The 27,657-nt window shown below is 40.8% G+C and overlaps 1 protein-coding gene across 4 annotated transcripts in view; it reads left to right on the top strand.

Annotated features, from left to right (window-relative positions):
• The window catches only part of TTLL7 (tubulin tyrosine ligase like 7), a 324,337-nt gene that overhangs the window by 166,413 nt on the left and 130,267 nt on the right, over window positions 1-27,657 (top strand). For 3 of the 4 annotated variants that reach the window (XM_030206296.1, XM_030206298.1, XM_030206299.1), the window contains 2 exons: window positions 13,123-13,209; window positions 24,202-24,394. In XM_030206296.1, the coding sequence (XP_030062156.1) occupies window positions 13,123-13,209; window positions 24,202-24,394 (280 nt within the window). The remainder of the gene's footprint in view (window positions 1-13,122; window positions 13,210-24,201; window positions 24,395-27,657) is intronic. The other variant, XM_030206297.1, reaches the window with a different exon arrangement.

Genomic DNA, 27,657 nt, shown 5'->3' with positions numbered 1-27,657 from the left:
ACTCCTAGTCCTTGCCCTGTCCCAGGCCAGGTCCCTCCCTAAATTAAAGTCTCCTCCAATTAACAGAGTCCCGTCCTGAGCCTGCAGAATCTTATCCAGTAGCTGATTGAGGAAGGCTCCCTGCTCCAAATTTGGGGCATAAACATTCACCAAGGTCATGCGCACCCCATAAATTCCACCCACCCAAATGACCCAATCTTAGCCCCCCTATCCTTATAACTCTTTTCCAAAATCACTGAAGCCTGAGAAGTAAACAAAATCCCCACCCCAGCTTTTTTCTTTTCAAGGCGATTTGAGGCCATACAGATCTAACATAGTAACATAGTAAATGAGGGCAGGTAAAGACCTGAATGGTCCATCCAGTCTGCAGAACAAGATAAACTCATTTTGCATGGTATGTAATACGTTATATGTATACCTGAGTTTGATTTGTCCCTGCCATTCTCAGGGCACAGACCGTAAAATTCCGCACAGCACTGTTCCTGTACTAAAAGTTCTGAAGCTCACGTCGAAGCCCCTTAAAATTTACACTCCAGCCCCTCCATATCTATTCAGTCACGATCAGGGCACAGACCGTAGAAGTCCACCCTGCACTGGTTTTATTCTCCTAATACTGGCGTTGCCATCCAATCTGTGCTAAGATTCCGTAGATCCAATCCTGCTAAACAGGATTCCTTTGTGTTTATCCCACGCATGTTTGAATTCTGTTACCGTTTTCATCTCCACCACCTCCCGCGGGAGGGCATTCCACCTATCTACCACCCTCTCCATGAAAAAATACTTCCTGACATTACTCCTGAGTCTGCTCCCCTTCAACCTCAATTCATGTCATCTAGTTCTACCACCTTCCCGTCTCTGGAAAAGGTTTGTTTTGCGGATTAATACCTTTCAAATATTTGAACGTCTGTATCATGTCACCCCTGTTTCTCCTTTCCTCCAAGGTATACATATTCAGGTCGGCAAGTCTCTCTTATGGTTTGCAATGCAAATCCCATACCATTTTTGTAGCTTTTCTTTGTGCCGCTTCCAGTCTTTTTATATCTTTAGCAAGATACAGCCTCCAAAACTGAACACAATACTCCAAGTGAGCCTCACCAACGACTTGTAGAGGGGCATCAACACCTCCTTTCTTTTGCTAGTTATACCCTTCTCTATGTAGCCTAGCATCCTTCTGGCCATGGCCGTTGCTTTGTCACATTGTTTCTTCACCTTCATATCCTCCGACACCAACACCCCAAGGTCTCTCTCCTGAGTCGAGCTTACTAATCTCTCCCCTCCTATTTGGTATCTCTCTTTTGGGTTTCTACACCCCAAATGCATCACTCTGCACTTCTTGGCATTAAATTTTAACTAACCTTAAATGATCAAACATACAAGTGCGCTATCAGTGCTCAGTGTGTGATTGCTCTTTTTTGTATTTTAATATGCTGTGCTCAGAGGAAGAAGTATCGTCCACAGGACTTACAGAATTATCTGCTTGCTCCTTGTTAAACATCATCGCACACCTCCTTCCTGCCCTACTCTTCCGCTACTTATGGCATCTATCACTAGTGTGCTCCAAAAAATTGATGTTACTACTTAGCTTTATTCCGGAGTCCAGATTTTTTTACAGTCCTGTGGGGATCCCCCTCCGTAGTGAAGTTAAAACCAATAGTCCATTATTCCCTTGTTACGGGACTGATGGTCAACAGCGTTCTTTTGTATTTCTTGAACAAAGTCTCTTTTGCTCTTATTTTTTCAGCTACTTGGTTGGAGAACCATATAGACTTCCTGTTTTTGTTTACTTTCCTCATGTAAAGATCAATCACCATATTTATAGCATCTTAAACCGATATGGTTCTCCAAGCAAGTGGCTGAGAAAATAAAGGCTAAAGAGTTAGCGTTCCAGAAATATAGAAAATCTCAAGAAGAGGAACCCGGGGAGGAATACCGGATGAAACTGAAAGAAGCCAAGAGAGAGGTACGTCTGGCGAAGGCGCAAGCGGAAGAACAAATGGCTAGAAATGTAAGGAGGGGAGACAAAAATTTTTTCAGGTATATTAGTGAAAGGAGAATGACTAAAAAGGGAATTGTGAGACTAAAAGATACAGCGAAATGCTATGTAGATAATGATGAAGAAAAAGCCAATTTGCTAAATAGATACTTTTGTTCTGTTTTCACTGAAGAAAATCCTGGAGAAGGACCACGAGGGACTGGCAAAAGTACACCTGAGAATGAAGTGGATAGAGCACTGTTCACGGAAGAGAGTGTGTATCAACAACTTGGAAAGCTAAAGGTGGACAAAGCCATGGGACCGGACGGGATCCACCCCAGAATATTGAGGGAGCTCAGAGAGGTTCTGGCGGGTCCTCTTAAAGATTTGTTTAATAAATCCTTGGAGACGGGAGAGGTTCTGAGGGATTGGAGAACGGCGGATGTGGTCCCTCTTCACAAAAGTGGTGATAGGGGAAGAAGCTGGAAACTACAGGCCAGTAAGCCTCACTTCGGTTATTGGAAAAGTAATGGAAGCGATGCTGAAGGAAAGGATAGTGAATTTCCTGGAAGCCAATAAGTTGCAAGATCCGAGACAACATGGTTTTACCAGAGGGAAATCGTGCCAAATGAATCTCATTGAATTCTTTGATTGGGTAACTGGAGAATTGAATCATCGACATGCTATAGACGTAATCTACTTAGATTTTAGCAAAGCTTTTGACACGGTTCCCCACAGGAGGCTCTTAAATAAACTCGATGGGCTGAAGTTAGGTCCCGAAGTGGTGAACTGGATTAGGAACTGGTTGACGGACAGACGACAGAGGGTGGTGGTAAATGGAGTTCGCTCGGAGGAGGGAAAGGTGAGTAGTGGAGTGATTAGGGATCGGTGCTGGGGCCGATTCTGTTCAATATATTTGTGAGTGACATTGCCGTAGGGTTAGAAGGTAAAGTTTGCCTATTTGCGGATCATACTAAGATTTGCAACAGAGTGGACACCCGGGAGGGAGTGGAAAGCATGAAAAAGGATCTGAGGAAGCTAGAAGAATGGTCTAAGGTTTGGCAATTAAAATTCAATGCGAAGAAATGCAAAGTGATGCACTTAGGGAGTAGAAACCCAAGAGAGACTTATGTGTTAGGCGGGGAGAGTCTGATAGGTACTGAGGGGGAGAGGGATCTTGGGGTGATAGTATCCGAGGATCTGAAGGCGACGAAACAGTGTGACAAGGTGGTGGCCGTAGCAAGAAGGTTGCTAGGCTGTATAGAGAGAGGTGTGATCAGCAGAAGAAAGGAAGTGTTGATGCCCCTGTACAAGTCGTTGGTGAGGCCCCACCTGGAGTATTGTGTTCAGTTTTGGAGGCCGTACCTTGCGAAGGATGTTAAAAAAATGGAAGTGGTGCAAAGAAAAGCTATGAGAATGGTATGGGATTTGCGTTCCAAGACGTATGAAGAGAGACTTGCTGACCTGAACATGTATACCCTGGAGGAAAGGAGGAAGAAGGGTGATATGATACAGACGTTCAAATATTTGAAAGGTATTAATCCGCAAACAAATCTTTTCCGGAGATGGGAAGGCGGTAGAACGAGAGGACATGAAATGAGGTTGAAGGGGGGCAGCCTCAGGAAAGATGTCAGGAAGTATTTTTTCACAGAGAGGGTGGTGGATGCTTGGAATGCCCTCCCGCGGGAGGTGGTGGAGATGAAAACGGTAACGGAATTCAAATATGCGTGGGATATGCATAAAGGAATCCTGTGCAAAAGGAATGGATCCTCAGAAGCTTAGCCGAAATTGGGTGGCGGAGCAGGTGGGGGGAAGAGGGGTTGGTGGTTGGGAGGTGAGGATAGTGGAGGGCAGACTTATACGGTCTGTGCCAGAGCCGGTGATGGGAGGCGCGACTGGTGGTTGGGAGACTTGTACAGTCTGTGCCCTGAATAAGGCAGGTACAAATCAAGGTAAGGTATACACATATGTTTGTCTTGTTGGGCAGACTGCATGGACCGTGCAGGTCGTTTTCTGCCGTCATCTACTATGTTACCATCAGGCTTATTTTCGAAAGAGATCGCCGGCGATCTTCCGACACAAATCGGGAGATGGCCGGCCATCTCCTAAAACCGGCCAAATCGGTATAATTGAAAGCCGGTTTTTGGACACACTCGCAGCTAAACTTCAAGGGGGCGTGTCGGCAGGGTAGTAAAGGCGGGGTGTGGGCGTGCTTACGAGATGGCCGGCTTCAGCTGATAATGGAAAAAAGAAAACCGGCGATGACGAGCATTTGGCCGGTTTTACTTGGTCTATTTATTTTCATGACCAAATCTCAAAAAGATGCCCAAACTGACCAGATGACCACCGGAAGGAATCGGGGATGACCTCCCCATACTCCTTCAGTGGTCACCAACCCCCTCCCACCCCCCAAAAAAAACTTTAAAACACTTCCTTCCTAGGAGGGGAAGCCAGTCGGCCAGCTCGTAAAAAAAAAAAAAAAAGGATCTTGCTGATCAGTTACGTTATGACTTACTTGTTCTGGAGTGCTGTATTTTGTGATACTGTTTTGAGAAATGTTCAAGAAAGACTTCATACAAATTTAAAAATCCCTGCCGTGCATTTTTCCTTGATGACCGTCCCTGACCTGCACTTCCCTTAATAGCCGTCTTTCTCTCCGAAAGTGCGCTTCTCTTAATGGCCGGCTTTCTCCCCAAACAGGAAAATCAAAACAGTTTTTGCTCACAGTTTTTTTAGTAGTAACAGTGGGATTTGAACCAGCCACCTCTGCATTACAAGAGCCATGATGTAACCACTTTGCCACAGCTCCACTTACTTGGCTGTCCCTCCCTTTTGATTATACCCCTTCAGGTCTTTCTCAGCCAATCACAGTGCATTAAGCTGTCTGTGAGTGGCTGAGAGAGACCTGGAGGGGTATAATCAAAAGGGAGGGACACCCAAGTAAGTGGAGCTGTGGGCAAGTGGTTACATCACTGGTCTTGTAATGCCGAGGTGGCTGGTTCAAATCCCACTGTTACTACAAAAAAAGCAGTGTGCAAAAACTTTTAATTTCCCTGTTCAGGGAGAAAGACGGCCATTAAGAGAAGTGCACTTTCGGAGAGAAAGACGGCCATCAAGAGAAAGACGGCTATTAAGGGAAGTGCACGTCAGGGACGGCCATCAAGGGAAAATGCACGGCAGGGACTTTTTTCATTTGTATGAAGTCTTTCTTGAACATTTCTCAAAACAGTATCACAAAATACAGCACTCCTGAACAAGTAAGTCATAACATAACTGATCAGCAAGATCTAAACATCCAGAAGTACTAGTGCACTACGAATGCTGGCCCCTCCCACGGCCAAATGCCTTGGATTTGGCCGGGTTTGAGATGGCCGGTTCCGGTTTCCATTATCGCTGAAAAACAAAGTCGGCCATCTCAAACCCGGCGATCTGTGGCATTTGGCCGGCCCCAACCGTATTATCGAAACAAAAGTTGGCCGGCCATCTTTTTCGATAATACGGTTCTGGCCAGCTGTTGCGGCGCCGCCAAAATAGATCGCCGGCGATCGATTTCACCGGCGCCATTTGATTATGCCCCTCTGTGTTACTATGTTTGACCACTGATGTTCTACTTCTTCTATGCCTTCCCACTCCAACATCTCCCTTTTCAGGTATTCCCCCATTTTATCAAAATCAGTACGTCTGAAATCCAGTACTTTTAGTTTTGTGCATCCACACTCCGCCTTCACCCTTATATCAAACTATATCGTGTGGTGATCACTATTACATAGGTGGGCACCCACCCGGATATTACAAACACTTCCTAATCTTTAGTGATGAGCAATCTCTTATAGGATTTCAGAAGGTGAGTCTCTTGCACAAAACAGCTGACGCTTCCGTGGTGAATTTAATCCCTTAAAATTATAGGTAACAAGTTTAATACTCATAAGTGAAATGATAGAATACTGCATACCTCACTGCCCCCATAAAGACCATCTCATCTGCATGAGAAAGAATCCCTTCCCCAAACCCCTCCCAAACCCCCATCCCGTCACCCACCACCCCCAACCCCTACCCATGCCTCAAAACAAGGCCCAAACAGCACCCCTGCCACCACTACACCATCCACCCTAAGCCCACTCACACATACACTAACACTCTCACCCTGCTACCACTCATACTCCCCTCACTTGCTCCCAACCGAGTCATATAACCACACAAGGAGTTCCTGAACAGAGTGGTAGCAAGTAATATATTCCACAAGTGGGGGACAACCACAATAGATTGGTTTCCTTTGAACAGGAAGGTTACATAGTTCTGTTTGAGGGCTGAAACACTCAGCAAACTAGCCTTAGATGTGTTTTCCCTAGATTGGGGAGAAGGGTCTCTTTTCCTCCAACTAGTGGGAAAAGCTTTTCTAAAACTCAAAAAGGACCAAGTAACTGTGATACTCATAGCTCCATATTAGCTGAAATAGATTTGGTTCTTGCTCCTGTCCATCAGTGAATGGATCTGGTTGGGATTTTTCCCAAACCTTAATTGTTAGGTTCACTGAATCTTCTTTATTTATTGCATTTGTACCCCACATTATCCCACCTTTTTGCAGGCTCAATGTGGCTTACAGGGTGTTAATTTGGTATGATCGTTACATAGTGTTAGATACAGTCGGTAATAAATTGGAAGTAAAAGAGGAATTAATTAGAAGGTAATGGGTAAGGTCGTGTCGAAGTGTTTTAGAGCGTTTGGGTGATGTACGGAGTAATATGATTCATCAAGGATTATTTTTGTAGGCTTTGTTGAAGAGAAATGTCTTCAAAGTTTTGCGAAAGTTGGTTAAGTTGTCCGTGGTTTTCAGGGTCTTGGGTAGTGCCTTCCATAGCTGTGTGCTTTTGTACGCAAAGGTAGTAGCGTATGCCTGTTTGTATTTGGTTCCTTTACAGCTGGGGAAGTTCAAGTTGAGGAACTTACGGGCTGATCTTCTGGCATTTCTGGGTGGTAAGTCTATTAGGTTCAGCATGTAGATTGGGGCCTCTGCATGAATGATTTTGTATACGGTTGTGCAGATCTTGAACTCAATTCGTTCCTTGAGCGGGAGCCAGTGTAGTTTCTCTCTTAGGTGTTTTGCACTTTCGTATTTGGGTTTTCCAAAAATAAGATGGGCTGCGGTGTTCTGGGCTGTTTGGAGTTTTTTAATGGTCTGTTCTTTACATCCTACATACAGAGCATTGCAATAGTCCAGGTGACTTATCACTAGTGATTGTACCAGGGTGCGGAAGACGTATCTAGGGAAAAAAGGTTTTATTCTTTTGAGTTTCCACATTGAGTAGAACATTTTTTTCGTTGTATTCTTCACATGGGTATCGAGTGTGAGGTTTCGATCAATAGTGACTCCCAGAATTTTCAGATTTTCTGAGATGGGAAGTGTGCAGTAAGGTGTGGTTATGGTAGGATAGTTGCTTGTGTTGTATTGGGATGTGAGAACCAGACATTGAGTTTTTTCTGCGTTCAGTTTTAACTTGAATGAGTCCGCCCAAGAGTGCATGATGTGGAGGCTCTGATTGATCTCGTTGGTTATTTCGTTTAGGTTATTTTTAAACGGGATATAGATCGTCACGTCGTCCGCATATATATAGGGGTTTAGGTTCTGATTTGCTAGTAATTTGGCCAGTGGTGTCATCATCAGGTTGAAAATAGTTGGAGAGAAGGGGGATCCCTGAGGAACTCCACACTCTGGTGTCCAGGTTGGTGATCTGTCATTGTTCGTTGCTACTTGGTAGGACCTGGTGGTGAGGAAGCCTTTGATCCAGTTGAGAACTGGGCCTCTGATTCCAAAGTATTCTAATAAGTGTAGTAATATTTCATGGTCTACCATGTCGAAAGCACTAGACATGTCGAATTGTAGTACGAGTATATTTTTGCCGGTTGCAATTGTTTTTTTGAATGAATTCATTGCAGACACAAGTACAGTTTCAGTGCTGTGGTTTGATCTGAATCCTGATTGAGTCTCGTGTAGAATTGAGTGTTTTGTTAGGTATTCCGTGAGTTGTTTCATCACTATGCCCTCCATCAGTTTTGTTATGAGCGGGATGGAGGCGACTGGTCGGTAGTTTGTTAGGTCCATTGTGCTTTTCTTGGCATCTTTTGGCAATGGTGTGAGAAGGATATTTCCTTTGTCCTTAGGGAAGAGACCATTTAGGAGTCTGTAATTCAGTTGGTTCGTGAGGTCTATTTTGAATTGTTTGGGGGCAGCTTTTAGTAAGCTAATTTGGCAGATGTCAAGTTTGCATTGAGATTTGGCATATTTTCCAAGCCAGTGTGTGAGTTCATCCATTGTAATCAAGTCAAAGTTGGTCCATGATCTGTCCGCTGGATATTCCCCAGGTTTCGGGTCTAGGCATTCAAGGATGCTTGTATATTCAGTGGTAGTGATTGGAATCATGTGTCGGAGCTTTATGATTTTCTCTTTGAAATATTTTGCTAGGTTAGTAGCCGATGGGGTTTCTGTGCTATTTGAGGTGACCAGTGTAGTGTCTAGGAGATTGTTTACAAGTGAGAAGAGTTTGTGCGTGTCCTTGTAATTTGGTCCTATTATAGTTCTGTAGTGCATTCTTTTGGCTTGTCTGATTTTGTATTTGTATTTCCTTTGCGTCTGTTTCCATTCATTGAGCGTGTATTCGTCTTGTTTTTTTCTCCAAGCTCTTTCTCGTCTTCTAACCTGTGTTTTTAGTTCTTTCAACTCTTCGTTGAACCAAGGGATTGAACTTTTCCTATGTGAGGTCCTAGTTTGGAGTGGTGCTATTTTGTCTAGCACTGTTCTGCATCTTTCATCCCACTCCTGTAAAAATTGGGGTGAGTCTGTAGATGTCCATTCGTCGGTGTATATTTGTTGCCAGAATTTCAGCGGATCTATCTTGCCTCTTGTAGTGTATGTTCTTTTTTCTTGTTTTTGTTGTATTGCTTTTGTTTTCCAGAGGAGCGATGTGTTTGCCTTGTAGTGGTCTGACCATGGTATGGCTATCCATTTTGTGTCTTTTATTCTGATGGTCTCTTCTGGTGAAAATTTGTGGGTTATGATGTCTAATGTATGTCCTTTCTTGTGGGTGGGTTGCATATTAGGCCAGTGGAAATCCCAAAGTTGAAGGAATTCCTTGCATTCGTGTACGTTGTTTGTGTTTATATTTTCCAAATGAAGGTTGATGTCTCCCACTATAAGAATATTTTGGTAAGACAAGCAGGTGTTTGATATGAAGTCCATGAAGTGTGCCTAGGCAATTTGCCATTTGGCCGGAGGTCTATAAAATAGGATTATATTTAGTTGGTCGTGCAGGTTGGGGTGGTTGATCCTGACTGAGGCTATTTCGAGTTGGGGAAGGATTGATTCCGCTGTTGTTGTGACTGTGAATTGGGCTTTATAAATTATGGCTATTCCTCCACCTCTTTTTCTTTCTCTTGCCCAATGGATACATTTGTACCCTGGTGGGCAAAGCTCTAGGATTATTGGGTCTTTGGCGTTACGAGTCCAGGTTTCATTAATGAGAAGGAAGTCAAGGTTATCTGCTGTTATCCAGTCAGTTATCGTTGTGGTTTTTTCGATTACTGATCTAGCATTAGAGTAGCCCACGTTTACTAATTGGTATTGCTCCCTTGAGTTCAGGTTTGTATTTATTTTTATCAGTTCTTGATATGTGGATGCGGTGCTTTCTCTTTTTATCATTCCTTGTTGGTGTCTGTGGGTGTTAGGGTTGTAGTGGACTTTGTTGTTGTTTCTTGAGGGCATGATTAGTGTGTGTGAGGTTTGTGGTTTGTGCGGTATGAGGTTATTATTAGGTGTGTCTTGGATTGTTTGTACTTGTATGAATATGATGAGGCAACGGATAATTAAGGTTATTTTGTTGGGGTACATATCAGCAATGAAGACACTGCAGCGATTTCTAAAGTGACAGTGCCTAGGATATAGAGTGTAATGTGTGCGGTGCGTCTATTGGGCCCTAAATTGTGACTACAACCCAGAACTCAAACTGCAGCAGCCTTTCAGTCCGAGATGTGGGTGTAAAGTATGTACATATGATGGATTTCAAATCGACAGTGCCACTGCCCAGGTTCTGACGTGGAACATGTTTCACATAGTTTCATCAGGGGGGTTAGCTCCGTCAACCGCTATTCCTGTACATTCAAAGCAAACATGCAGCAAGCAAGCAGGAGGATTAATAAAAATCCTGGCAGCAGACAAGCATAATAACAGAAAGTCCCAGCAGCAATCAAGCAGGCTAGCAAGCAAATTATGTGTAAATCTATTGCAGCTGTTCCCATCGGCAACAGAAAACAGCAAAATTCCCAGCTTACTAATGTGTCTCAGATTCTTTTGTATTCTAGTTCCTGTCTAATGTTATGTCAGTTTTACACTTTAATTGGTTAGTTGTCCTGTCAACATTTTTTTCATAGGCTATGTGTCCATAAAGGTGAAAGTACCTTACATATATAGGACTAAATTGTATAAAAGGCGCGTAAAAATGGTGCAAAAAAAATAGCGCTTAGCACTATGCACTTAAAATTAGGCACCATTTACAGAATAGCACTTAGCGCCGGGAACCACAACCATATTTAGACGTGATCATTTACACCAACAAAACCTTGGTGTAAATCCCCATGCCTAAATTAGGCGCAGATCCCCTTTATTCAGTAACAGCGCATGTAAATTAAAGGAACATCCCTGATCTGCCCATGACCCTCCCATGGCCGTGCCCCCCCACCCACCCCCTTTTGTATATAAAATTTATGCACGGATCTGGGCACGTAAAAGTACATGCATAAATTTTAGTTAATGCTAATTAGCACTGATGATTGTTAGGACCCAATTGGCTTGTTATTCAGTTAAGTTGCATATGCAAAGTTGGGCATGCATAAGTCATAGCACCATATATAGAATTCAGGGGATAGTATTGGAAAAGAGCCTTAGCCTTCTGCTTGGAGGAGACTAAAGTCCTTTGAAAGTCCACCAAGCATTTTGTTTCTTTTAACCTCAACAAACCTGGGGCTGCTGTAGCCAAGCACTTGGGAGGTAGTTCTATAAGGTAAATGGTAACATTTACATCCCAGTTACATGCGTAAATGCTCAGAATGCTAGCATGTAAATGTATATGTGCACACATATATATATATATGTATATGCCAGACATGCATCTATGCACTCAGGGCCAGTCAGGCAGGGGCGGTCGCACAGGGCCTCGCGCTCTGAGGGGCCCCGCATCTCTGGCACGTCTGTCCTCCTGTCTCGGAACACCTCCATGCTCCGTACCTTAATGTGCTTCCACATTTCAGTAGAGAACATCAGGCAGTGGCAGCGATTTTCATATCCTTTCTGCTGCCGAGCCCAGAGCCTCCTCGCTGCTCATCCTGCCCCCTTTTGATGTCACTTCCTGCTTCCACAAGGGTGGGATGCAGCAGTGAGGAGGCTCTGGGTTCGGTAGCTGATGGCATATGAAAATTGCTGCCGCTATCTGCACTGAAATGTGGTGGATGCATATCAAGGGATGTGGTGAGTTGGGATTCTGAGAGCTCTAAACCTCCTTTTAAACTGATAAATTATGGCTTATGGTGGTGGGGGGGGGGGGGGGGGGGCACTGAACTGGTCTGCACAGGGCCCCACAATTGCTAAGACCTGAATGCACTATTCTGTAAATATGTGAATGTCTGCAGTAGCATGTATTTTACAGGTGGGCATACATACATTTATGCACATACCTTATAGAATACTACAACTTACGTGCATAGCACCAGCACGTAGGCACAAATACTTAACCTGGCCTAAGTGCTTATGCCGAAGCACATACACACGTATGTACCTGGTTACGCAAATATTCAATAGAGGAAAGTAGCTGCCTACTTTTCTTTATCGAATATATACTTATATATAAGTGCACTATTATAGAATTACCCCTACACTTTCTAGTTGACTAGCAGACTGCATCTTTTTCACTTTTGCTCAAGCAGGCTTGAGCTTGTAAAGGTATGTCAAAGCTCATATCAAAACCTTGGAGCATTAGTGGCCTACATGTGCTCAGTTTCCATGGAAGATGTTTGCAAGTCTGCAGTATGGACTTCTGTCTACACATTAACATCTCGTTACTGTACAAAGAGTGATTCCTGATGTGACTTTAGGCTTGACCAGTCTGTCCTGTGGAGTCTGTTTAAGGTTTAGAATCCAACTTCATACTCACTAGGGCCCAATTTATTATTTCTAGATTGCTTTCATTAATTAAAAAAAAAAGAATGAAAAATATGCAATAAATCCTTGATGCCAACAAAAACATGCTTGTTGCCTGTTGGTATTCTGTTCTCTTTTCCCCTTTCAGGTTAAAAGCAATTTGCAGCTAGGTATTTCTGTTTCAGATGATTGAATATCCTGTTTGTCCATAGAGAGAGCAAAGTTGCTTACATGCAACAGGTGTTCTCTGAAGGTAGCAGGATATAAATGTTCACATAACATATGTATCTCCCCTAGGAGATGGCTTCTTGTAGTTATAGCTTTATATGGCAGTGAGGTGGCCCCACACGTTGATATAGACATAGAAGTCCTGCACATCTGCAGTTCACCACAATAGAAAGCTTGTGGAATTTTGTTTATGTTCTGTCTGTCTGGGTTCTGTCAGATGACAGGAATGCTATCCTGCTGTCCTTGAAGAACACCTATTACAGGTAAGCAACTTTACTTTTTTTATATTAAGGGAACATTTATGAATTGCAATTTTTTGGTCAGGGTACTGAAATTGTAATTGTAAATGTGATTATGTGTTGGTTTATGTTGTTTGTTATTATTTTGTTTGCCTTGAGTTTCTGTTTGCATGTTGATTTAATATAAGTTAGATAAGTGTTATTTTATATTTTATTGTAGCCTGTCTTGGGCACTTGATTGTTGGGAGGGAAACAAACTATGCAGAAAAGGGAGGTTCAAATCTCTGCTGTTGCTTTTTCCTTGGGCAGTTTTTAAAATGGAAAGTATGCTTGTACGCAGCAGATAGACTGGCCAGAAAGATCATATGATCACAGTGCATCATATAGATTCCTGTGTTTTCTATTTCAGCAATTTATTCTGAAAATTAGCAGTCTAAATATTAGTGCATGACAATCCATTACCTCTGGAAAGAAATATGTAAATCAATTAATTTTTGCAGGAGGAAGACATTTTGGATCTTCTTGAACAGTGTGAATTGGATGATGAAAAACTGATGGGGAAGCCTATCAGGCATCGAGAACCAAAGGTATTATAGGGTCCATATAATGAAAAAAAACCCCACGTCTTGTCCTGATATTACACTATTCAAATTATTTTTTTAATAGTTAAAGGATCCATTCTTTCACATCTGAGTACTATTTCAGTTTCAGAACTGGTTCATCAAATCTAATCTAATCTAATATTAGTACTTCTATACTGTCTTAGCCCATCAGGATAGGCCCAAAGTGGTTTACAGAAAGAGTGTTTTTAAAATAGCATTCAGAATCATAATGTCATTTAAAACATTTTTGAACAAAAGCATTTTCAAATGTTTGTGGAATATCAAGTATGACAAAATTTTCTTTAGTGTGATAAGAAGACCATTCTATAAATGGGTTGGCTCTGTAGGAGAAGGACTTTTCCAGTATTCTTTTGGAACAAACAGATTTAAAGGAAGGGAGCAATAAAGAGTAGTGATCTTTTAGCCTGGCAGTTTTCTCTCCATAGGAAAAGGACACCAGTAGTATAAAATCTTCAGGAACCAGACCACTGAACATTTTAAAAATAAAACAAACCATTTAAAAATTTGAACCTGAAGGGGAAGCCAGTGAAGTGCAGTCAAAAGAGGTGATGCGTGGTCAAGCTTTTTTCTTTTTGAAAGTTAGCCTTGCAGCTATATTTTGTAATTTTTTAAATTAATAGATCAGTGACTCTGTCATACAATGAATTGTAATAGTTGAGTTGTGCTAATATGGTAGTTTGTACCAGCAAGGGGAAATGTATTTCTTGGAAGAACGGTTGAACAGATTTTAATTGTTTCATCTTAAAAAAATATTTTTTTACAAGATTATCTATTTGTGATTCAGAGGTTAAAGAGGAGTCTAGTATGACACCTAATACCTTAGAAGATGTGTCAATGTTTAATGAATCATTCTTATTTAAACCAATTGTTAAAGAAAAGTTGGATGCTGTTTGCCTAATCATAAAAGTTTTAATTTAGCAGGATTCAGTTTGAGCAGGCTATAACTGGCCCAAGTTTTGATCTTTTCAATGCAATTTAATATATTCTGTTTAGACTTTGCAATATCGAAAGATAATACCTCTAAAATAAAAATGTCATCTTTGTAGGAATAAAGGAATTCACCCTTGTCTAACTTTACTGAATGCAAAGAACTCATAAAGATATCAAACAGTACGGGAGACAAGATGGTACTCTGAGGGAATTCACAATGTGAGGACCAACAATATGAGAATGTACCTCCAGTTCTTACTGAATTTGATCACATTTTCAGTATTTTTCAAACCAATTGAAAACTGTTCCTCCAATTCCCAGATCACCCAATATTTTTAACAAAATGGTATGATGTACCATATCAAATGCTGCCAATACATCAAATTGTAGAAGAAGCACTTGGCCACCCTTACTGATTATCTCCTGCTCTAGTAACTAGCTCAAGTAAAATAGTTTTGGTGCTGTGCAAGCTCCTAATATCATATTGAAACGGTTTTAATATCAAGTGTATTTCAAGATATTCCACCAATTGTTTGACTACTAGTGATTCAGACAATTTTGTAAAGAAAGGGATTTTAGTGATCAGCCTATAGTTAAAAGACTGGGAGAGATCCAAAGAAGGTGATTTTGGTATTGGTATAAGGACAATTTTTCCCATGGACACTGAAAAAAACCCCAAACTATCTGTAGCAAGAAATTCATTAATGATGTTATCCACTTGACAACTTCTAAAGGGGGTTGTTTTGTAATGCTGAAGGACAGCAATCAAGCGGACATGAAGAGTTTGATAGTTTAGAGATCTGTGATTCCGTTTCAGTCTCAGAGACAATGTCAAATGAAGTCTAGAGCCTATCTACAGGAGCAATCAGGTTATTTTCTTAAAGAAAAAAAAGCCAAGGTTTGAGTTTGCTTTGAATTGTTCCTGGTGAAGAGGATTGTGTAGTGCCACCACCTTATCATGGAAAACATTTGCTAAAGTGGCATCATTAGGACAATCAGTGGAAAGCCTTGCTTCTGGTTTTAGTATTAATTCTTTCCATATTTGGAACAGAATATTTTGATTGGGATGCTGTGTGCCAATCTTTGCAGAGTAGTAAAATTTCCTTACATTATTATGTTCCAGTATATAAAGATTAATCTGTTTTTTCCATACAGCTTTATCGATATTCAGTTTGGATTTTCGCCAAATTCTCTCTTGCCTCTTAATTCTTTCTTATGGAGATATAATTGAGAGGAATACCATGGTGAATTTTTAAATCTTACTATTTTTTTTCAGTGGTAAGAGGAGCAATCATTTCTATGAGGTTTGATACATTGTAATTCCAGGTTTCTAGTAGATTTAGATTTTATTTCAATTTATAATCAGCCTTTATCCAAGTCAGAGTACAACATGGACTTCGATAATAAGAAAACCAGCCACATAACACATCAAAACTATAGACAACAGTCTGTCAGCCCAAGTTCATCTGATTCATCAAGGTCCCGTGTCTGCCTGTGAAATAAGTGCTGTCGCAATAAATGTTTGTAAACAGACACGTTTTTCTGCCTTTGAGTGTCAGTGGTAGCTTATTTCATTCAGTTGGTCCAGCAATGGAATAAATTCTCTTCCTTATATGCTCCAATTGGGTCTGCCAAAAAGAAGGTACCATCAATGTACACGCATTCTCTGAGTGAAGAGTTTGCTGGGGCACATACCAGTGCAAGTTCTCAGACAAATAGTAGAATGAGTCCTGGTACAGACTTTGATGCACTAAAAGCAGTAATTTAAATTGAATGCAATAAGCTATTTATAACCAGCACAATTTCTTAAGAAATGGGAAAGCATGATCATATTTAGACAAGCGATATAAAAGGTGCACTGTAGAATTTTGTGCCATTTACAAAGATTGAATATACTTAGACAGCAATCCTAAATTTCCTACATTACAGTAGTCAAAGCCACGTAATAACAACTTTGCAAAACATTTTGGAAATCCACTTGAGAGATCAACAGATATAATTTACTCAGCATTCACAACTTAAAGTAAGAACTGCTAATGACTAATACAACCCCTTGATTTTTCATTTTATGGGAGACCATTTCCAAGGTACTTGAGAGCAAAATTTTTACAGGAAGCCAATGGAATCCAATGTAACCAATAACAATTCAGTTTTAGAGATATATCAGATTCAATGAATTTTCTGACATCCATCGTGAAACCCCCATCAAAGATATTCTGCAGCTGGGTAACTGCATCCGGAACAGGCATTGTAAGTGGGGAAAATAATTGGATATCATCCATATAAATGTGGTAGGATAAGCCAAATATTTTTAAAACCTGACATATAGGAGACAAATACAAATTTAACAATATTCCTGACAAGGCCAATCCCTGTGGTACTCCGGTAACCATTGATCGCAGTGATGAAAGAAGGCTACCTACTCAAACCTGTTGTTTTCTATTAGTAAAATTGGGCTTCAACCAGTCTGGTACGAATCCTGGAATACCACAGTCAGTCAATCACTTCAACAAAATCTCTAATGGTCAAAAGTATCAAATGCTGCAGAGTTGTCACCAAGAGATAGCTAATATGCTGATCGTAACCCCTGATATTGCTGCAGAGATGTCACCAAGAGATAGCTAATATGCTGATCGTAAGCCCTGATATATCTCATCAATCATAGCTGCTATCAATCCTTCAGTGTTATGTGTCTTATGGAATCCATACTGGGAAAGGGTCAAAACACTTCATCTTAGATAAACAATCATGAAGTTGTCCAAAAACTGGTCTCTCTGCAACTTTTGCCAGCACCGACAATGATGCTAGAGGACAAAATCTTTTTTTTTTTATTTAATTTTTATTATTTTACAATATATTTTCAGGCATAACATCCTGACAGAAAGTGAAATATTCCATAATATAAAAGGAAAAACTAATGTATTATATTCATAATATTTCAAAATTCACTCAAGTCCAACAACAAGGGGATCTAAAACTTAAAGCAGAGGAATCTACAAAGAAATCATTAATACAAAAAAGAAAAAGGCTATCCGCGCAGGTGATTAATTAAATTACTCCCGTTGTTGTCTTAGAAGCGATTAGTTTGGAGAGTTGAAGTGGATCGGTAAAGGTATATTTTACATTATCAAGCTTAATAATACACTTGCAGGGGTACCTCAAAAAAAAAAGGCCCCCCCTGCCTGAATAACAGCAGGTTTCATCATGAGAAATCGTTTCCTTTTCTGCTGAGTTTCTCTGGAGAAGTCAGGAAACAGTGAAATTCGTAAACCAAGGAATGGCTTCTCCCTATGCCGAAAAAACATTTGGAAGAGCCATTGCTTGTCAGGAAATAGGGCCACTGTGGCAACCAAAGTTGCTGGCGTGGCCTGTTAGTTATCTGAGGTCTCCAGAAAAGCAGAAATATCTGATATTTGTTGCACATTTTGATTCAATACTTTTTGTGGAAGATAAAAGACCTTCGAAAATGGAGTTAAGTTAGTGTGGACAAAAATTTTTAAGCACACTGTATCCTAAGGCAGAATTGTTTTCACCTTGGGATGAACTGTGGCCATTTTAATCAGGAAAATACCCACAATTTTCAAAGCTTTTCAGCAGGTAAGCAACTGTTTACCACTGGTAAGTCCTGCTGAAAATTGTCCCCTTCTCCTTCAGTGTGGTAGAAGTACCTCTGTAGGTTACAACCAAGGCCTACCCTACCAGTTAGTGACTATTACATAAGTACATAAGCACTGCCACACTGGGAAAAGACCATAGGTCCATCAAGCCCAGCACTCCATCTCCAACAGCGGCCAATCCAGGCCCCAAGAACCTGGCAAACCCCCCCAAATTTAATAACAATCAATGGACTTTTCCTTCAGGAATCTGTCCAGACCCCCTTTAAACTCAGCAAGGCCAGCTGCCGTCACTTCCTTCTCCGGCAATGAGTTCCAGAGTCTAACCAAGCGCTGAGTAAAGAAAAACTTTCTCCAATTTGTTTTAAACCTACCACATTCTAATTTCATCTTGTGTCCCCTGGTTCTATTATTGTTAGAAAGCGTAAACAAATGCTTCACATCTATCTGCTCTACCCCACTCATTATTTTGTACACCTCTATCATATCACCCCTCAGCCACCTTTTCTCCAGGCTAAAGAGTCCTAGCCTTCTTAACCTCTCCTCATAAGGTAGTCGTCCCATCCCTTTTATCATTTTCGTCGCCCTTCTCTGCACCTTCTCCAATTCCTTTATATCTTTTTTGAGATGAGGCAACCAGAACTGAACACAATACTCCAGGTGCGGTCGCACCATGGAGCGATATAACAATGTTTTTCTCACATCGCTCTGGTTTTCAGCCTCAACTGACTTATACTAATGAAGCTTTGCTATGAGTCTCTGTATGTGGCCCATCATCTTTTTGCATCCCCCTTAGGCTGCCTCCAGTTACAACATGACTACTTTTATTCATGGCAGAGGGATGGAATGAAGTTAGGGGAGAAAGAGTATGTGCAGGACTTTGAGTTTGAAAACCTTGTGCATACTTTTGACAGGTTTATTAGCTCCTGTTTCAAAGCATATATGAATGTACTCGCTGAAGTTCAGGCCTTGTTCCCATGGGACTGCATCTTCATTTTCAAAGGGAACCCCTTTGCATTCTTTCCCTTTCAAAATGAATTTGCAGCCCGGTGTATGGTTTAAAAAATGACCTGTATATATTTCATTCTTTAGATATTCATGTACAAAAGGATGAGTAAAGACTGGTGTTATCTTCCCTGGAATGTTGAATAGGGTTATTTTTCTGCCATGTACCATACAATCCATTTCTTACAGGTAGCTCCAGTTCTGTCTATTAGACAACCCCTCCTCACTTCTTTGCTGCCTTTATTCTTTGAACTGCCCCACCAGTTGTTTCTGCCTCTTTTTGCTCCCTTTACTTGGTACTACCCTGCAATTGTTCTGCACCAGTGTTGCCCAAACACTAATATTATCCATGAATAACATTAGCATCATCATCATTGCTCCATTCCTAGCATTTGGGAGTTGTGAGCCAGTGTGCACTAACATTCCTCATGAAGGCTCTACTTCCTGCATGAGCTTCCTGTTTAAATAAAAACTGTGCAGGAGCAATGGGAGGTGTGGTTGCCAGCCAGGGGAAGAGGGGTGGGGGAATGTGTGTGAGAGAGTGCTTTGGCTTTCATTTCTTATGTGCAGGGATGGGGGGAGTAATGCTGCAATTACCAGTACTTGGCAATGAGGCCCAGATATGCTGTACTGCAAAGGAGATACATGGTGGCAGTGGTTGCGGAAGAGAAGGTTTGGAGTCAGGTGCGGTGTGGAATAGTACCAAATTTTGATGTTGTCATAGTAAAATTTGTTGCACCAACCCTGCTTAGAGACTGGGATAATGATAACAAATGGGTTATGTTTTTTCTTGCTTTACTAAGGGTCCCTTCCACTAAAAGGTGTTAATCTCTAATGCATGCTTAGTGCAGGATAAACAGGCTACCACAAAAAGTGTTAGTGTTTTGCAGTATTATGCTTGTTTCCATGTGCTAATCATGTGTTATTCAGTTTTTGGAAAATATTTTAGGAGGGGTATGGCATGGGCAAGGAATGGAAGCATTATTCAACTAGCACATTAGGATTAGTCCATACAAACTGGATAATGCAGACTTATGAGATGCATCTCCTAAAGAGATGAAAGTGTTCCTAAATAAGAGGCAGTAAGTGCACTCACATTAATTTTTTGCAGGTCCCGCATGCTAATGGAAAAATTTGTGTGGGACCTTAAAAAAAGCCCTTTGTTAACTGCCACATTAAATCTGAGCTTAGCATATGGGAAATTCCTGCCTTAAAATGTGCTAAACTCAGATTCTAGGGCATTTTAGTAGAAGGGCCTCTAGGATAGCTATAAGTGAATTACTGTGTAGAAAATTTAGATTTTAGACTGCATTATAGTCTGTGCTTTCTCTTGGGTATAGATGAGGATCACATTCTTTTTTGAAAATGGAATTTTTCCATCTAAGCTGAGGAATATCATGTTAAACCATATCTTGAAAAATTCCCAATCTGATTCAATTTTACTAGTTAGTTATAGGCTGGTTGTCAGTTTCCTCATTTTTGTTAAAATTATAGAAAGTCTAGTTCATAAACGTTTGACAGAATACACGGATAGTCATAATATTCTTAGTGACTCTCAATCGGGTACACTGATATCAGAAGCAAAACTTTAGTTACTGGACAGAATCTATTGATACTACAATTTGATCTTTCTTCTGAATTTGATGTAGTAGATCATGAAATATTAATATCTCCTTGGAGTGAAATAGGCTTAACTGGAGGTGTTCTTGACTACTCAGGTTTTCTGAAATTTAGATCTGATAGAATATGGAAAATATTATAGAGTCTCCTTGTTGGCGCTCCTTATGCGGACCTCCTCAGGGTTCACCTCTATCCCCTATCCTTTTATGTTCTAATGAATACACCCGGATCAGGTAGGATTTCTGAATGGTACCAAGTTGCTGCCATATGCAGATGATATTACTCTGTTATTACCTGTAATTTCCAATCTAGACAAATTGATGGATCTGATACATAAATGCCTACTGATGTTAGAAATCTGGGCCATACATTACAGATTAAAACTTAACAAAGAAAAAACAAAATTCTTATGGCTAGGACCTGATCCTCCTATTTCACAGTTAAAAATAGATACTACTTCTTTTCTAATAGAGTCTTTACTGAAAATAGTTGAGGATCATTGTAGACTCTGACATATCAATGAAGGATCAGGTTAATACGCTAGTAAAGACTTTTTTCAAACTTAGGAAATTACATTGGTTATGGTGATACTTTTTGTTCGATCATTTTGGAATAGTGGTGCAAGCACTTGTAATAACACAACTGGACTACTGTAATGTCCTATAATGTCCTATACTTGGGGTGCATAGAAGGTTTGTGGAAAACAATTCATACCAATCAGAACACTGCTGCTCAATTGATTTGCAGAGCCCATAAATATGAGAGAGCCATTACACTCTTGATTAGACACCACTGGCTTCCAATGGAAGCAAGATTCCTTTTTAAGATGTGTACTTTTATCTTTTAGATATTTTATTGATTGGCCCCAACATACTTGTTATCTTTTTAGAGAAAAACCTTGCAAAGTTCAGACCAGTTAATGCTCGGTTTTCATTCAATGTAAGATTTAAAAAGTTATCATTCTTCTTTTTTTATATCAAGCAGCTTTGAGATAGAATCCGTACCTTTGACAACAAGGCACAAATCTAATTATATGAGATTAAAAAAAAAATTGGTCTTTTCTTTTTAAGAAGTTCCTTAATTAAACTGATTTTTAATGTTTAAAATGTCTGTTCTAGTTCTGTACTAGTGGTGTTTGAGGTTTCTAACCAAAATTGGTGGGCGATTGCAGTGTATAAGACTCATATTGTATTGTAATTGAAAATAGCAATGCTTAAGGAGATAAAAGCCTTAGGCAATTCAAAAGGTTTATGTTAAAGATAAAAGGATCATATGTATATTTGTCAGGATTTGGTTTGCTTCTGGAGGCTCACTTTCTTCCACACCCAAGCTTCTTACCCAGTTAGAACATATTCCAGTGCCTGTCATCAATTATGATAGGGTGGAGTGGTGAGGGGGAGAAGAAGGGCTTCTCTACAGTTGAGGCATTGACACTCTTCATTTGCAGCAGCCAGAGGATTTTTGTTATTATCCTTCTCTATAGCCCATCCCAGATTGGGTGAAATTGTTTGTGGGGGCTTGCTCAGGGGGGCTTGACTGAGGGGGCCTGTATTGAGGGTGTCTGTATCAGGGGGCTCATCAGGGAGTAAGGGAGCCCCAGAAAGTGGCACATGGCCATTCCTGGACAAACAGAAAAATCTGCCTTTTACCAGCAGCGCTAAAATTGGCCTCAGTGCACAGGAAAGACTTACATTGAGGCCACTTTTAGCACTGCTTGGTAAAAGGACCCATAAGAGAGCCAGTTAGATAAACTTAGATTTAGAATATCTGTTTGTTACTGGAGTTGTCCAACTAGATTTATCACGGCAGTTCTGAAAATCCATGTTGAACTGTTAAATTGCAAACGTCCCCCTGGTAAAGCTTTTAGCCTCACCTCTTCTCTGACTGGCTAAAATTGTACACCATTTTATATTTCATTTTTTTCTGGTCAGCAAGAAAAATTTTCAGGAACTTTAACTGGCTAACTTCTGAAGTTAGCTGGGTAAACTTCTTGAAAATTGACCCCAGACCTTCCAGGTTTCCAAAGACCTGACTGCTTTCATACTTCCAAATCATTCTTAGTGCTAAATTTAATGCTGCTTGCTAAAGCTTCATCATTTGACAAATCTGGGCCAATGTATAATAAGCAAAAATGTTATGACTGAATTAAAATTTTATGTGTAGCTCTTCAAATGTAAAAAGAGCACACAATTTAGCACAGAAATGTCATTTTTATTGCGACAGTAGAGATTTGACCTTTTCTTTATCTATTGAATACGAACTGAGCCAGGTTTCATGCCAGACAATAAAGATTAAAACATGCTCTGAAAAATGTAATTAAGTGGATAATATTCAGCCTGTAGCAGTAAGCAGCTTATATGCCACTTCAGCACAGGCTGATGTAACCCCAGATATTCAGCGACGAGGTATTCACTGCGCCCAGCATTGAATATCTGGGTATATCAGCCGACATGGAACTGGGCACAGGCCAGTATTCAGATCAGTACCTGGTTAACTTGGTGCACAGAGTTAGGACAGCTGTTTTTCTGTTCAAAGTTTGTGTTTACTTAGCCGGTTAGCAGACTGAATATCGCTGTTAACCGACTAAGTTGCTGCTCAATCCTAACTCTGCCCCTGGTCTGCCATAACCTAGCTGGTTAGGGGACAGCCAGTTAGTGGTGGCACTACCCAGTTAAGTGCCACTGAATATCAATGGCTGGCTTGCTCAGTAGGGTTTAACTGGTCGGAAACCTCTCCTGCCCATTTAATCCCTTAGGAATATGTATCCCTAACTTGATTTAAACCTCTGGAGGGTAGACTACATTTTCAGACTTGTCTGAATTTACTGTTCACTTTTTTAGGTTATGTTTGTTGAAATGTTGACAAGTAATTGTCATTTTTTATTTACAAAGTTCACAGCATCATCTATTAACAGTAATTTTTCAGAAATACACTGAGGCCTGATACACTAAAGGTTCTCGCCTATTTTGTGTCTAAGAGAAAATACTTTGTACATAGGCTCCATTCTCAAATGTTCCCCAATTCAGTTAAGGATTCTTATTATATAATAGCCATGGGATCAAATTAACGTCCACATGTTGCAGTATTACTGTAATATGCGTCCCTTACGATGAGACAAACTGGATGAGTTGTCCTGATGATGGCAATTTCGTTTTTAGAGCTATCTAGGAATTTCTTCAGATCTCTTGCTGGATATTTATGGTAGTTATCGTACAGCCACATTCTTGTAGTGTACCTTGGTTTATTTTTTTTCCACAGTTACTATCAAATGTATTTTTCTCCTCAGAACAGTCTGCTATACTTTTTAGTGATTTCACTCACTCTTTGGTCTCTTTTACACATGCCCTAATGTTATTAGCACTTTCTCATTTGGCATTCTGTTGATTCCAAATTTTCAGGGCATGTCAAGGGTGCTAGTAAGAGCTAGACACGTTCAGGGGATGGGGGCTGCAGGCTAGGAGTTTGCGCAGGATGCCCACTATCATAAGAACATAAGAATAGTCCAGTGTCCTGCTTCCAACAGTGGCCAATCCAGGTCACAAGTACCTAGCAGAATCCCAATTAGCAACATCATTCCATCCTACCAATCCCAGGACAAGCAGTGACTTCCCCCATGTCCATCTTAATAACAGACTATGGACGTTTCCTCCAGGAACTTGTCCAAACCTTTTTTAAACCCAGGTATGCTAACCGCCAGTCACCTGCTTTGGTGATACTACTTTGTTAGTAAACAAAATCTTTTCCTTCCAGAACTGTCTCAATTAATTGAAATTGTTTTCCATTTCAGACACTGTCATCCATGCCAGAAAGCATACAGACCTATAAAAAGATGGACTACAGCAGCAACAGCAGCAGTAGTAGTAGCAGTGATGGGTCAGAGAGCGAGGAGGAACTTGAAAAAGATGATCTCAATGAGAAAAAAGAGAAAAAAGTTTCTTATGACATTGAAGATCCTAAGTATAAAGCTTTGGAACGGTCTAGTATGTTCATTGTCACAATTTTAATGAATGAGAACTAGACAATTTTTAAAAGTATCTTTAGTGACTTCAGCTAGAAAACTTTAGTGTTATAATAATTAAGCAGATGTTTATGTTTTTATTGTGTCCTGTGGTACTTTACCTTTGAAAGTGTACTAAAGTACATTAAGACTTAACACAGCAGTGTCATACAGTGGTGGAAATAAGTATTTGATCCCTTGCTGATTTTGTAAGTTTGCCCACTGACAAAGACATGAGCAGCCCATAATTGAAGGGTAGGTTATTGGTAACAGTGAGAGATAGCACATCACAAATTAAATCCGGAAAATCACATTGTGGAAAGTATATGAATTTATTTGCATTCTGCAGAGGGAAATAAGTATTTGATCCCCCACCAACCAGTAAGAGATCTGGCCCCTACAGACCAGGTAGATGCTCCAAATCAACTCGTTACCTGCATGACAGACAGCTGTCGGCAATGGTCACCTGTATGAAAGACACCTGTCCACAGACTCAGTGAATCAGTCAGACTCTAACCTCTACAAAATGGCCAAGAGCAAAGAGCTGTCTAAGGATGTCAGGGACAAGATCATACACCTGCACAAGGCTGGAATGGGCTACAAAACCATCAGTAAGACGCTGGGCGAGAAGGAGACAACTGTTGGTGCCATAGTAAGAAAATGGAAGAAGTACAAAATGACTGTCAATCGACAAAGATCTGGGGCTCCACGCAAAATCTCACCTCGTGGGGTATCCTTGATCATGAGGAAGGTTAGAAATCAGCCTACAACTACAAGGGGGGAACTTGTCAATGATCTCAAGGCAGCTGGGACCACTGTCACCACGAAAACCATTGGTAACACATTACGACATAACGGATTGCAATCCTGCAGTGCCCGCAAGGTCCCCCTGCTCCGGAAGGCACATGTGACGGCCCGTCTGAAGTTTGCCAGTGAACACCTGGATGATGCCGAGAGTGATTGGGAGAAGGTGCTGTGGTCAGATGAGACAAAAATTGAGCTCTTTGGCATGAACTCAACTCGCCGTGTTTGGAGGAAGAGAAATGCTGCCTATGACCCAAAGAACACCGTCCCCACTGTCAAGCATGGAGGTGGAAATGTTATGTTTTGGGGGTGTTTCTCTGCTAAGGGCACAGGACTACTTCACCGCATCAATGGGAGAATGGATGGGGCCATGTACCGTACAATTCTGAGTGACAACCTCCTTCCCTCCGCCGGGGCCTTAAAAATGGGTCGTGGCTGGGTCTTCCAGCACGACAATGACCCAAAACATACAGCCAAGGCAACAAAGGAGTGGCTCAGGAAGAAGCACATTAGGGTCATGGAGTGGCCTAGCCAGTCACCAGACCTTAATCCCATTGAAAACTTATGGAGGGAGCTGAAGCTGCGAGTTGCCAAGCGACAGCCCAGAACTCTTAATGATTTAGAGATGATCTGCAAAGAGGAGTGGACCAAAATTCCTCCTGACATGTGTGCAAACCTCATCATCAACTACAGAAGACGTCTGACCGCTGTGCTTGCCAACAAGGGTTTTGCCACCAAGTATTAGGTCTTGTTTGCCAGAGGGATTAAATACTTATTTCCCTCTGCAGAATGCAAATAAATTCATATACTTTCCACAATGTGATTTTCCGGATTTAATTTGTGATGTGCTATCTCTCACTGTTACCAATAACCTACCCTTCAATTATGGGCTGCTCATGTCTTTGTCAGTGGGCAAACTTACAAAATCAGCAAGGGATCAAATACTTATTTCCACCACTGTATATAAAACATTCGTTAAAGCAGCATTATGTAAACATACTTTAGTGAATTAATCCAAGTTAACATGGAGTTACTATCTAGGTCAGAAAATATATGTTTTGGTCCATATTTTGCTTGCTGGACACTGAGCCTTTTATACAATATGTATAGTGTCATTGAAAATACATATCTATTTGGCAGCACGTACAGCAGAGGAACCTATTTTACAAAAAAAACCATATGCAGGAAAAAGAGCGGCATCACTCAAAGGTTTTGAATGTTTAAGAAGCCCTACTTACAAATATAAGTGGCAGTTCTGTAAATTGAGGCCTCAATCTAGGTGCTCCAATGCCTTTATAGCAGTGCTTCCCAATCTTTTTGTGGCTGTGACCTCATGACTGTGGCCAAATAAAATTCTTTGACCTCCCTGGAGGTGCAGAATAATGATGCACTTATGGAAAGCCCATCTAGGTCATGGACCCCAAAAGCAGGTTTTGTGGCTCTAAATGAGGGCCCAACCCACAGTTTGAGAAGCTCTGTGTTACAGAATACTAATATAAGGTCAATGGAGCGCCCATGTGTAGGCACCCCCTCTTACACAATGTCAGTGGCAGGTGTAAGTTGGTATTCCAAGTGCTACACGTAGTATATAGTGTTCTATGCACTATGTTCATACCTGGGAGACATGCCCATGTCCTAGGCATGTTCTGCCCATGTGTACTCCCCCTTGCAATTAGTCGTTATGGCACTTAGGCACTACCTTATAGAACAACACCTAGTGTACATAGGCATCGACCTGTCATTTAAGAGCGCTTACCTGTAGGCGCCACTTTATAGAATTGCCCCCTGTATGTGTATGTGCTACCCCTTATATGTAAGTAACTGATCTTGCAAAACTGAATATACAGTGGAATCCTATTAAGGAGCCAAGATCTGAACTTTAAAGTTTTGTGATTTCAGGGTGGTTTTTAATACCAGAGAGGTAAGCACAATTTCTACTTAAGCTCTTGCAATCAATAGCTCAAACAAGAAGGGTAAGGTATGACCTAAAGCATGTGTAAATGCTAATGGAAAATTTTCTGAGGTATGTATATTGTCATTCTAAATATGTGCATATATTTTGAAGGATCACCCAAACATTGCCCAGAGCATACTTTCTTCAAATCTCTGTGAGTCACTGGCATATATGTATAAGTAGCGGCTTTTCTAAAATTGCCACTGATACATATTGGGCAACTGACAAGTGTAAATCAGCTACTTATACATGTAAATGCTGATTAACCTTTCTAAGATCAGATCCTTAGAGGCATATTTTCAAAGCACTTTGGGAGGCTAAGTTCCATATGTTTCTATGGAACTTTGGGAGGCTAAGTGCTTTGAAAATAAGCCTCTTAGGCACCTAAATCCTCAAGTTAGGTGTCTAGATCTATTGAATATTTATTTTTGTTTTTGTTACATTTGTACCCCGCGCTTTCCCACTCATGGCAGGCTCAATGCGGCTTA

The sequence above is a fragment of the Microcaecilia unicolor genome, chromosome 6 (assembly GCF_901765095.1).
Source record: "Microcaecilia unicolor chromosome 6, aMicUni1.1, whole genome shotgun sequence".
NCBI classification, from domain to species: Eukaryota; Metazoa; Chordata; class Amphibia; order Gymnophiona; family Siphonopidae; genus Microcaecilia; species Microcaecilia unicolor.
The sequence above is the reverse complement of the archived record's forward strand: the minus strand, read 5'-3'. Positions and strand labels throughout refer to the sequence as shown.